The sequence below is a fragment of the Talpa europaea genome (genome assembly GCF_964194135.1).
Source record: "Talpa europaea genome assembly, chromosome: 10".
Lineage (NCBI taxonomy): Eukaryota > Metazoa > Chordata > Mammalia > Eulipotyphla > Talpidae > Talpa > Talpa europaea.
In genome coordinates this window covers 60,679,763-60,692,174 of record NC_140077.1, presented here as the reverse complement: position 1 = coordinate 60,692,174, position 12,412 = coordinate 60,679,763, and the positions used below count along the sequence as shown (strand labels likewise).

The window sequence follows — 12,412 nt, the reverse complement described above, 5'->3', positions numbered from 1 at the left end:
CCAGAAAGCAAAAATATAGCTCTGAGAATTTAATGAAAGGAATAACCTAAAATAAAAGATATACCGTCATAAATTTATAAATAGATTATTTAACTCTGCAAAACTCATAATTCTATGTTTTCCTCATCATCCCTAAATTGACTTTTGAAAATCACTGCCTTTGAACTCTGCACTGGACCTATGAAAGTATAAACTGACCAAATATTCAGTGTGTGCTCTCTATGTGCCATGGCATGGCTTCAGATTAACACTGGCAGCAGACTAGAGGAAGTGGGAAAATGTAGTGTCAGCTCCATACCACCTCACACTTCCTAGCTACTCATTTCACCGATGTGGTCAGAACCTCATCCACATGAGGAGCTGGGGAAAGGTTGATGCAAGGAGATTATAGCTCAGAATTTACCCCAGTCAAGTTATTGTACAGCTAGGTGACAGTAAAATTTCCCCTAATCTGGGGACAACTTAGAGTCACTCTCAGACATTGGAATTAATAAAAGCAATAAAAAAGATGCAGTGTGAGTATTAAAAGCACCAATACTTCCTTTGACATCTCTATCTGCTGTCAAGACTCAAGGTCTACCCAAGGCTAAATGGTGTGACCCTTAAAAGTGTCATGTAGCATAAGAAAACAGTACAGGTATCTGTATTCTTTTTACAGTACCTAGGTTTCTTTTGTTTTTTTAAGATTTATTTATTTTTGCATACAAGAACTTGGGTACAGGCCAGAGGTGTGGGGGGGGGGGTGGTGGTGGTGAGAGGATTCACTAGAGAAAGAGTGGGAAACAGAACAGGCAGATTGACTGAAATACACTGCTGAGGGGAGCAGCGGGCAAGTCAGGAAAGGTCTGCTGCACCATGTGGGTATCTCCCTGGCGGGGATCAAACTCGTGCTGCAGTGGCTGCAGATAGCTTCACAGGTTGCATCTTAACCCCTTGCACCACCAGTAAGGCCCTATGTTTCTCTTTTTAAAATATGAGTTATATCAAATGCAGTTGAGAAATAGAATATCAGTATAATAGGGAGATCATGTTGGTTTCATACATGTTTGTGCTTTCAAGTGAGCATTTTTTCACGCAAAGATAAAGCCTTAGCGCACGTGAACATCTTCAGGGGAAAGATATCTCCTGAGGTGCCTCCCTTTAGTGCAAATAGTGGCTGTTTCAGTGGCCCCTAGAACTTCAGTGTTTCCCACCACGTTAAGCTCTTCAGCAACGATGGGGTGCTTGATGAGGAAACCACAATGACATTTCCCCTTTGCTTTTTGATCTAGAACAAAATGATCTCTTTTAGCAGCACCACCCAAAGGTACTACATCTTGAAGGAGAAAGCACAACCCCCAAGGATCCAGCTGCAAAGGATGGAGCTCTCTAGTTAGAGGCAGAGCCTGGGAGAATGTTAACTGTGCTAGTTACTTTTCTGTGATATTTATTGGTTTATTTGGTGGCCATTTCAGTGCTCCATAGGTTTTGACTCATCTGCCCCAATTCTGTTTTCCCAACAAACCCTGATACTATTAGTGTGCAATTTTATAAAACTACAGTTGTAGACAAAACACCTGTATTTTATTTTCAGACTGTAGTTAAAGGCCTGATCCGACTGGTGGAAAGGCAGTGGTCTGGAGCAGGATCATTAGAAGGTTATTAGAAGGAACTGAATTGCACCTCTGGCATCATCTGGAAGAAATGGCTCCTGATGGGACCCTAATTCTTGGTATTGAAATATCTCTGATTCAGAGAAAGACAAAACATTAGACTATCCTGGCTTACTAGGAAAAAGGGGTAAAACTGTAAAAAAATATTTAATTCCCTTCTTTCTAATTACACACTTGCTCTGCAATCTTCTAGTCCTGGATTGGTATATAGGATTCCTCTCAAGTGCCAACTCCAATTGACTGGTAGTGATTGCTAGAAGCAATGAAGTGAGAAGAATGCTGAGGCCATTTCTGGGCTCGGTGGAAAAAGACGCCACAATTGATTAGTGATGTCTGTCAGGAGTTCTGCACATGCGTCACTCCTATAATCTATGATACAGTTGAGGAAATTTGCCTACTAAGATGAATGGCCTGGGAAGACAACCAGACTCAGTTCTGGAATCGGTACATTTACCTTTGTAAATGAACAAATCGATTCTCTGATAACCAGTCTATCTCTGTCAGTCTCACCCGAGACTCCTCATTTGGGTGAGCTGAGAAAATGGAAGGTTTAAACCAGCAATGCTGAAAACATTAGAAGTCCTGACACAGAATTGCTGCTTCCCTAAAAAGGCTCTCTTTAAAGTGTCCTGCCACTCATTACCTGTTGGCTTCTATATGTTTTCTCTGAAGTATTAACTGCATTTCTCCCCTTACTCTACTGACTATCTGGCATATTTCATCCATTTGCTAAGATGCCATCATATTGGCATATACCAGGGGATAGCCAAGATGTAGTTTTCATGTTTGAACTTGATTATTGCTGGCATTCTAACAGGCTCATCACTACAACCCCTTGATATTTAAATTAACAGTTATTTAAGGACCATTTCAGAAAAAAATGTGAGTCCTGTTTGCTATCTGTCTGATAACCTTTCTTTCTCACTTAACAGAAAGTACAGAATTAGAACTTGCGGAACAGAGGTCAGAAGCTCAGAAGAAAATCCCAGAAAGTACAATTTAGTGAAATACTCTTACAAGAAATGCTGCATTGCCAGTGTTCTGGGCAGAGGGCAGGTTGTATGGGGAAGAGAATGGAGCTTGACAACTCTGCTTTGAAGAGTGCTTCAAAGTAGACACTGGTTGTGAAGAAGTCTTTGGAAAGCCTTACCCAACATAGTCATCTTTTATTTCCTTTGTATGTCCCCAAAAGATCTACATGTAGATAAGTCTGTAAGAACTTTTCTAGTAAGTTAAAGTTTTGTGTCGTATTGGCATCCTTTTTTTTTTCCTTTATCATTGCTATTTCTTCCAGTTGATGGTGCCTTCAATTTGCTGAAATGCAATATAATCTACATCCAGAACACCTGAGGAAATGTGGCAGCAAGAACTTGATTGTTCACTGGTTGTCTAAGTTCTCTCATCAAATCGATTGCACGTTTAGGATTAAAACTTATAAGACCTGGATCTTTCCCTAGAACCACGTAAATATTACCAAGTACCATCTATCAGGAAGATAAGCTTTAAGAAGCCAAATCATGGATTGGATGTCCAGATAGATATGGTCAACCTAAAATACAGCTGCTCTATAGTCCCGATTGTTCTGTGTGGGTAGATGTCTGCTGTCTGAGGACAAGTTTCAGTTGTCAGCATCAGTGTGGAAGGAAGACCACACATTGTCATGTGTGTCACTGAATGAATATCTTTGCTGATTATCAACTATCATGTGAAAATACCCAATGCCCTACTTGTCTGCCTCTCTCTTTTCATCTTTAACTTCATTCTCACACCAAAGGAACTATTTTATGTGATTTTTTTTGTAATTCATAGTCATGAAACAAAGAAACTGTTGGGTTGAACCCTATAAAAATGGACATTATTTTACCTTTTCTGACACACAAAATCAGCAAATTTGTGTGGTTCAGCTTAATATGTGACATACGAGATGTTCACATCAAGCAGTTGAAATGAAAGTGAGCCCTTTGTTGAGAGCCTTCTATATACAATAGCTCTTCCATCTGAGCTTCTGCCAACTCTATGTGAGCTGCTCAGTAACATTTTTTTTGTGTGTATGTAGATGGTTTCCTGTGAAGACCTTCATTTGAGCAACTGTGTGTATAATTTTCTGCCTTTTTCTTTTAACTCAACAAACTTATTGCACCCTTAATATAGGCTAAGCACTGTTCTCAGTCTTAGATACAAAGATTAGTGAATCATAATCCTGACTTAGGAGCATGCAATCTAGGAAAAGAGGCAGGTGTGGACATAATTATAGTTGCAAACTAACAAGTAGCATAATAAATACAAGTAACATCCTGAAAAGGAACTCACACTGGCTGGCAGGGCAGGAGGACCTCAGAGCAAGTGACATATGTTCTGGTCCTTGAAGGATGAGCAGTTAATTTGGCAGGAAAGAGAAAGAACAATATAACATCACTGTACAGAATGATTTGCTCAAAGTCACAGAAGCACATCAAAGAAGGGTGTGTTTGAACCTTAGTTTGAATGTAGATAGGACATGTAGCAAAGTGAGAGAAGTGACAAGAGATGAGGTTTGGATGACAATAAGATGTGATTATGAAAGGCCTTCCATGTGAGACCAAGGAGTTTGCATTTTACTTAGTAGGTGGAGAGAAGTAACAAAATACATTCACATAGATTTAAATAGCTTTGGAATAAAATGTTATTTTGTGCTTTGAATCTCCATTCAATTCATTCATCACCTAATTTCTAGAAACATTGCATTTGTGAACCTGGAACCTCAGCTTCTGTAAGCAAGAGATTCCTCTGACCAGCTCTGGCACACCTGTGAACTGAAGCAACCTGAATCTCCAAGAGGTGGTTTCAGCACTGACATGTCTCTTAAACAAAGTCATTGAACTGTGGTTCCTCACTGTGACTGCAAGTGTAGCCAAAGACTGAGTTATTGTGGGAAACTGTGGCTTTGACAGTTGCGTGCTTCTCCACGGCAGGGTTCTTTAATTCATGTGGGGAAGGAGCTTGCCAATGTACACTTCATGTTTTCATATTTCCTTATTGGGTATTTGCAAAACGGGTGATTCTACCTATATGCAGCAAGATTGATTTCATTCAAGCTGCAGACTGACTGAGAAGTGGCCCAGCTCTCCAGTCTAGTATTCTGACATCTGACATTTACCACTTATCAAATGAAATGACACAGCACTAGTACACCAGCTCACCCCTGGGCAGAACATTTTTCCTGAAGATCCCTTTTACTTAAGACTTGCATAATGTTTAATAGTGCAGTTGTTTATCTACACAGAGACATCAACCAAAATATGCCAAAATGTTACCATTATGGAGATGATATATGTGAGTGTACATAAACTATGCATAGATAGACACACATATAAGCATATAGGTGAATATCCCATTTGTGTGAATTCCAGATGCATAAAGCTATGTGACTATCAAACATTCTGCTTTGTTTTTAAAATTACACGTACATGTTTGTGTGCATATAAATGCATGTATATGTGTACATATATGTGTATAAATGAGTTTTCTATTCTATTTATGTGTATTTTCAAGATGCATAAAACTAAGTGACTATCAAACATTTGTTTTACCTAAATCAGGTCTCTAAGGAAATGTTTCTGAAAGTGTTGAAAATGTGAGTTCTGGAGTCAGCCTGCTCAATTCCATTTCTTTATTCACCTCCTAGTTTTCTGTCCTTGAGCAAATTACAGTCTTTCTGTGTCTCAGCTTTCTCATCTATAAAATGAGAATAATCACCTCATGGGGTTGCTTTGTGAATTAAATGGGGTGTGCATGTAAAGCATTGGGTATGCAGTAAGCATTCAAGAAATACTAGCAATTAATACCTTATGCATATTAGAATTGGTTCTTTATGCATATTAGAATTGGTTCTTCAATATGACTGCAGGAAAACTAATAGCTGGCATCTCGAGGCCTATTCCGAGCCAGAAAGTTACTTACCCAAATTGCCAGGCTTCTTCCCAGTTCTGTCTGGGTTTCAGGTATATATATATTATAGTATCCCTTACTCTCAGACTGTCATTTGTCATGTTCTGAAGTTGCTAATATATAGGAACCTAGCAGTGTTCTTCCTCCTTTAGTGCTTCACTGATAATTCAAATTGTCCCTGTTAAAATTCCATGGAAGCAGGAGTTTAAAGGTTCTGATTGAACACCCAAGTCTGTGTTTCACTGTGCCCTGTGTGCTGTCTATTTTAACCCCTCAAAGATTTTTTCTGCTGATTTCAAGATTAATGGCTCTGAAAAGATATATCCTACGTGATCTCACTTGTATATGGAATCTAAACTAGTCAAATTCATAGAAACAGAGCAGAACAGTGAATGCCAGAGGTGCTTAGTGCCAAACCAAATATCTAGTGTCCAAGATAATTATATTACACTTCGGCTCATTCTCCTGACTATGAATACTTATTAGCGACATCCATTCTAACTTTGAGGCAGTTTTTCTTTAAGAAATAACTTCTGTACCTTTTATATTACTTCAAATATTGTGAACCTGGTCCTACAAAATAAAGTAAATCCCAGATTTTAGCTGATTCCCCCCTTTTTGGTTCATAAGTAGTAAATTTGATGTTTCAGTAGACTTTTTATATATAAGGTTTATGTTTTTAAATTTTGAAACACTACAATTGCTCTTATTTTGTCTTTTGGCCATGTCCCTCCCTCCAGGCAACCCCCTTTTGCAACACACACACACACACTCACACATACTGATCTGTCCCACAGTTTCCTAACACATGTTGCTCTCTTTTGCCATAGTTTGTGGGTGTTTACACGTACTGCTCCTTCTCTGTGGAGCTCCCAATCTTGTCATTATCAAATTTATCACACTCAAGTGAAATGACCAGCCACCACCCCTTTGAAACTTTCTCCATCTTAGTAGCTGGGGTGGACCCCGCTTCCCAAGTGTACTTAAAGCACCCTCTTCCTCGCCCTGTGTTAGTACTTATTATTTACCAGTAGTCATAATGAACTGGAAGCTCCTTAAAGGATACAGCTCTTAAGTCTGTTTTGTATTCACCTCATTCATCTGGCACAAGGCAGGTACTCAAAAATTGGGGAATGATTTCATAATCATCATTTCCCTATTATGAAAAAAAAAATCGGGCTTCCCTGGTGGCCCAGGGGTTAAAATCTCAGCACTATAAAGCTATCAGCAGCCACTGCACCATGAGTTGAATGAATCCCTGGCCAGGGGAGCTAATCCACATTGCACAGCAGACCTCTCCTGTTTTGCCCACTGTTCCCCTTCAGTAGATCCACCTGTTCTGCTCCCCACTCTGTCTCTGGTGAATCCTCTCACCAACTCCCCCTCGCACCTCCGGCCCACACCCCAGTTCTTATAGACCTAAATAAATAAAAATAAATCTTTTTTTAAAAATCATTGTATTTTCAACTAATTCAGCACATCAGGATCTACTTATTCTGAAGTTTAACATACTTCTGATGATCTTATCAAAAAACTAAAAATGTAAACACATTTAAGAATGTCAGTGTAAGCATTTGGGCAAAGAGGATTTTAGGGGTAACGTTTGGTTGTCTTTCATTACTTGTTGTAAGACACCTTCATTTCTCCAGTAGAGAAGCCTTCCCCAGCATATCAACAATATCAACAATCAAGCATCATATCACCAGTTGTAATTCTTTTTTTGTTTTACTTTTTCAGGTTACAAATGCTGTTGCCAATTATCCTGGTCAAATGACTCTGCATCTCAAACCTTTCCTTGCGTGTGGAGGTGATGGATTTACTCAATCCAACTTTGATGGCTGTATCACTTCTGCCCTATGTATTCTGGAAGCATTAAAGAATCATATTTAATACCTGTATCCTTATTTTCTACTTATATTTTGAGTTTTTGTCTTCATAATTTTTTGTTACTGATTATTTTGTTTTCTGTTTTGTGGAGAGAAATTACTGGAAAATTGTTCTTCATTTATTGTCATTTTTCATATGGAATGTAAAATCAATTTTATAATTTCAGTAGTTACACTCCATGCTAGAATAAAAGTTTTTTGTACCTGATGCCTTTGGCCACTTTTCTGAATTGCCATGACTCCTTGTTGGAAGAAAAGTAGTGCTTAAATAACAAATGAATCTCTCTCAAAATTATGTCAAATGCAAATTAATAGTTCATGTTCCAAAATCTTTATTACCCTTTTCAAACTTTTTGTTCTAAATAAAGAATAAGAATTATCAAATTTGGAGGCAACTTAACTGACAAATCTCTCCTCAAATTTCAGAAAATAGCTAGATTCAACTTGACTTTCTACTTTCACATAATACTTAATATTAAAGTTGAGAAAATATATTGATATCTACCTTTTGCTATTTCCTGTTGCTCTTTCTGTTACCTTTGTGTGTTCTCCATTAAATGCTATAGAATTTAGACTCTGTCAAGTTTAATGAACTTAACACCAAAAAAAAAATTACTGGACCAGAAAATAGATGCACTTAAAATAGTTCAATATTTGCCAACTTAATGGTTCAGCCTATCAAACGCACACTTCCATGACAACCCTGTGACTTGCTGGCTGTGGAGAAGTTGATCTCTAGCCTTCTAAATAACAAGTTACTTTGCTAATTTAAAAAATAAATGCTAAGTACTTATTTTGTCATTTTGAAAGGAAAGAAATTGTTGCAGCCTCTCAATTTCAAAAAGACTTCTTATCTTGGTAGCATCTAAAGTTTCACTTATATATGCTCACTATCATACACACAAATGCACAGGTACAGGCAGACCATGCTTAGGTATTTACAATCAACTGATGAAAAACTAAACTACCTACAAGTGGTTAATATCACTTGTCTTCTAAAGTAGAGAAAAGACAAGAGAAATTAATGTAATCTCTGGCATGATATGATGAAAATATTGAGATTAATTTCATCATGTTGGCCCATACTTGATTAAGACTGATTTTTGTTTTGGTTATCCTTAAAATATGGTAGAAAAATAATTCAACATATTATTTGTTTTAACTATTATAGTTTTGGAGCCATTTGATTAAAAGCATCTTGAAATTTTAACAATTTTGTACTTGTCTCATGAATTTATGTCCTCCAAAGATGAGAGAGAAAGAATGCTTTATAAAGGTGGGGTAGGACTCTTCTAGGTCATTACTTTTAATATCTTTTAATATCTTTAATTACTTTTACTATCTTTCAATATCTGTTCATAGCTATTCATTCTTAGTGTTTCCCAAATAATTCTGCACCTGTTTTGAGAAGATTATGGCAACATGAGAAAAGACTCAACCTGGATGATTATGCAAATCATTGTCACTTTGTTATTTTAATCAGTTTTAAAACTCATTTTACATTTGAATCTGTCTTTGATAGGAACAGACCAATACATTGATGTTCAAATAAGGAAAGAAAATGTATCAATGCTTGTGTTTTATTTACCTCTTCCACTTTAGAAATGAAGTGGTTGTGGGAATATCTTGAGCTGGAAACCATCCCAGAGGGCCATGGAACTCTGATGGACAGGCCACAGAGCCAAGGTATCAATCAAGCCCTCCCTTCCCCAGGAAATAGGGGTCAGTGCCATTTGGAACAGTTTCCACGGTGTGTGTGCGTCAGACTTACAGGACCACACAACACCATAATATTTCCAAACAAAAACTTTTATTAATCAAGCCAGCCAAGGAAAGCTGCTCTATTTTGAAGGTAACATATTTAAGTGAGAAACGGCTTGAGCAGTGGGGTGATTTAATACTTGTTAGCTGATAAATATAGTCTTTGCAGAAATAAAACTTTATGATGCAGTGTTGAAAAGCTTAATTACTAAACTGTCAATGCATGTCTTACTCAGGCAGCAAGGGTGACAAATGATAGCAGTGGAATAGTATTTTTCACCTTTGGCATTTCTGAAGGGGAAAAGTATGTCTGAAAATGTTGAGAAAGCTGCAATAATCCCAGACCAGATATTACTGAGGGGGAAAAAAAGACGCTTCATTGAGTCACCAAGCCTTCTGTGCAAAATGCCATTGTTCCCACCCCACCCCACCCCCGCCTACCCACCACCTTAAGTAAAAAGAACAAGGTTGATTTCACATTTATCTGATATTTTATACTCATCCAAGTGTGTGTCTATATGTGTTTGTGTGTTTATGTCACTTTCCATTCTCCCAACACTCTTGAGAAACATATAGACCAGGGAATATTTATTCACATTTGACAAATGAGGAAATCAAACACAGAGATTGGCCAACCAAGGTCACATAATGATAAGCCAGGACAAGAACCCAGGCCTCCCATGACCCATTTCTATTTACGTGGCACCATGCTGCTGCCAGATGAACATGATAATTAAAGCTGAACTAAAATATGAGTTGGAGGTACAGTCAGCACCATGTGGTCCTCTTATTGATGTTTCATTTCAGGGAGCTAACACTAATCCTGATGTGATATATACAGGAGTCTAATATGGAATAAAGTCTCCATAAGTACTGGCTAAATGATTTATATTCCTGTTATTTTCATTTGCTGGTTTATTTCCTTCTTCGGGGGGCACTTGCTGTGAGAAATAGCTGCTTCCTAATGATGCTGAATTTCAACCCTGCAGTCCTTAGTTAGCACGCAGACTTCCTCTGCTTCTGTGCTCCTCCTTGTCCCTTTCATCCCTTTGTTTCATTCTCCTCTCTTCTTTCTTTCTCCTTTCCTATTTTTCCCTCCAGCTTCTTCCCATATGTTCAATTATCCAGTCTCAGATTTCAGTCTCAGATTAAAACTTCCTTGTTTTAATGTCTTTTTTCCTATAATTTAAAGGAACTGATCCTGTCTTTTATTCAAACTGATTGAACAACCATTATTTTGATTTTGAAAGGTGATGCAGGTTTTTAAAACTGGTTATAGCTTCTAGGAATCTCAGAGCTAATAACCTAAAAATTATATGCAAAGCATGGTTCCTGGCTCTGATGTGGATACAATGGGCTATAATCAGCAGCCTCCATCTAAAGCTTCTAGTTAGGGGAAGACAAAATCCATGGAGTAGAAGGCAGGGTAAAGGTACTTGTCGGTCTAATTTCAAACAATAAATAAGATGCTCTAGCTCATGAAACTGAGAACTACTAAGAGAAAGAACTGTGTTTTCTTGGGAGAGAAAAGGGTCCCCAAACAGAAGCTGACATGCATCAGGAAGACACATCTGACGATGTCCCTCCATGGACAACACACCTGAACAGATCTGACTCACTTCAGGCATCCAGGCTGTGCTCAGGATGTGTGCTTTCTGTGGAGAAGCCAGAGTAGAATACAGAAAGCCATGTCTGGAAAGTGGAAGAGGAAAAAACCTGGGCAAACTTCAGACCAGCTGCTGCGGGACTGTGCTCCTCTATTCCCTTCTAGAAGGTATTTGTATTTCAGTTTGTATCACTGGCCAGGTAAGCCAAGGAAGGCTGAAATGGTAATATGTCTTTTTTTAAAAAAAGAAAAAAAAATCCTTTATTGTAAGATTTTTAATTTTTAATTTATTTTTTCATTGAAGAAGAACTGGGGTGTAGGCCAGAGGTGCAGGGTGGGGTATGGGGGGAGGAGTTGAGAGGATTCACCAGAGACAGAGTGGGGAGCAAAACAGGCAGATTGACTGAAATACACTGCTGAGGGGAGCGCTAGGCAAGTTAGAAGTCTGCTGCACCATGCAGCTCAGCTCCCTGGCTAGGGATCTAACTCAGGCCACAGGGATGGTAGCTCTGAGACTTAACCCCTAGGCCACCAGGAAGGCCCTGAAATAGTCATATGTCTTATGTCTCCTTCTCAACAGACAAATCATAGTCCATTTAAGTGTTCATAGGATAATCCCTCAAATGAACTTGCTAAGGAGAAAGATTCTCTAAGAGTGTTAATTTCAAAGATACCTACATTTATAGATCTTGGGCTGTCTAAGCAGACAGGGCCTTTGGAGGCCATTTATACCAGTTCCTCAACATTTTGGATTTTAAAACTATTTGAGAAGTTATGGAAATCTATGGGTCTCCTAATAACAGCAAAAAAAACTATGAACATAGAGTTTACATACCATTTTAAGCCTGATGGCTAGCTGCCAGTTTTTGTAAATAAAGTACTGTTGGAGCACAGCCTTGCCCACTCATGTGTGTTGTGTGTGACTGTGGGTGCTACAACAGTAGAGATGCATATTTACAACAGAGACTACATGGCCTGCAAAGCTGATTATAGTTACTACTTGGTCCTTTAAGAATTAAAAAAAAAAATCAATCCTCTTTGAGGGGCTTATAAATCCTCCAAAATCTATTTTTAGACTCTCAGGGGTCTATGGACCCCACTTTAGGAACCTCTAAACCCTAGTCCTATCACTTTATGTAAATACAGGCTTATCTTAGATCCATATAACTGGTTCATTGTTCCTTGATCTTGTGCCCCATTGTAAATCCTTTAAGGCAAACAGCATAGCTTTGCAGTTAGGGGCACATCCTCTGGAGTTAAATAGATCTATATTTTAATCCAGATTTTGCTCATCATTCTTTGCCTTTGAAGCAGTTAATCAGCCTCCTATATCATCTGAAAAATGAGTTAATCGTAGATCACTCACAGGATTATTATGAGGCTTAAATATATGTAAACCTTGGCAGAGTACTGGACACATAGTAAGTGCTTAATAAATGATAATGATGGTGCAGGGAAGGAAGAGGGTGGAGGAGGAAGAGTTTAAACATATCTTCCTGGTGCCTCTGAGATCCCCTAAAAAGACCATTTTCCTCTGCATGGATACTGGATACTTAGGAATTGATGGTAAGGAGAGTTTG

General features: G+C 38.3%; 1 protein-coding gene across 1 annotated transcript in view; it reads left to right on the top strand.

Annotated features, from left to right (window-relative positions):
• RNLS (renalase, FAD dependent amine oxidase) overlaps positions 1 to 7,469 on the top strand; it is a gene marked incomplete at both ends in the record, with an annotated part of 277,708 nt that extends 270,239 nt beyond the window's left edge. Inside the window, one exon of the mRNA XM_084246200.1 lies at positions 7,317 to 7,469. Within this exon, the coding sequence (XP_084102326.1) occupies positions 7,317 to 7,469 (153 nt within the window). The remainder of the gene's footprint in view (positions 1 to 7,316) is intronic.
• Between the last annotated feature and the right edge of the window lie 4,943 nt (positions 7,470 to 12,412).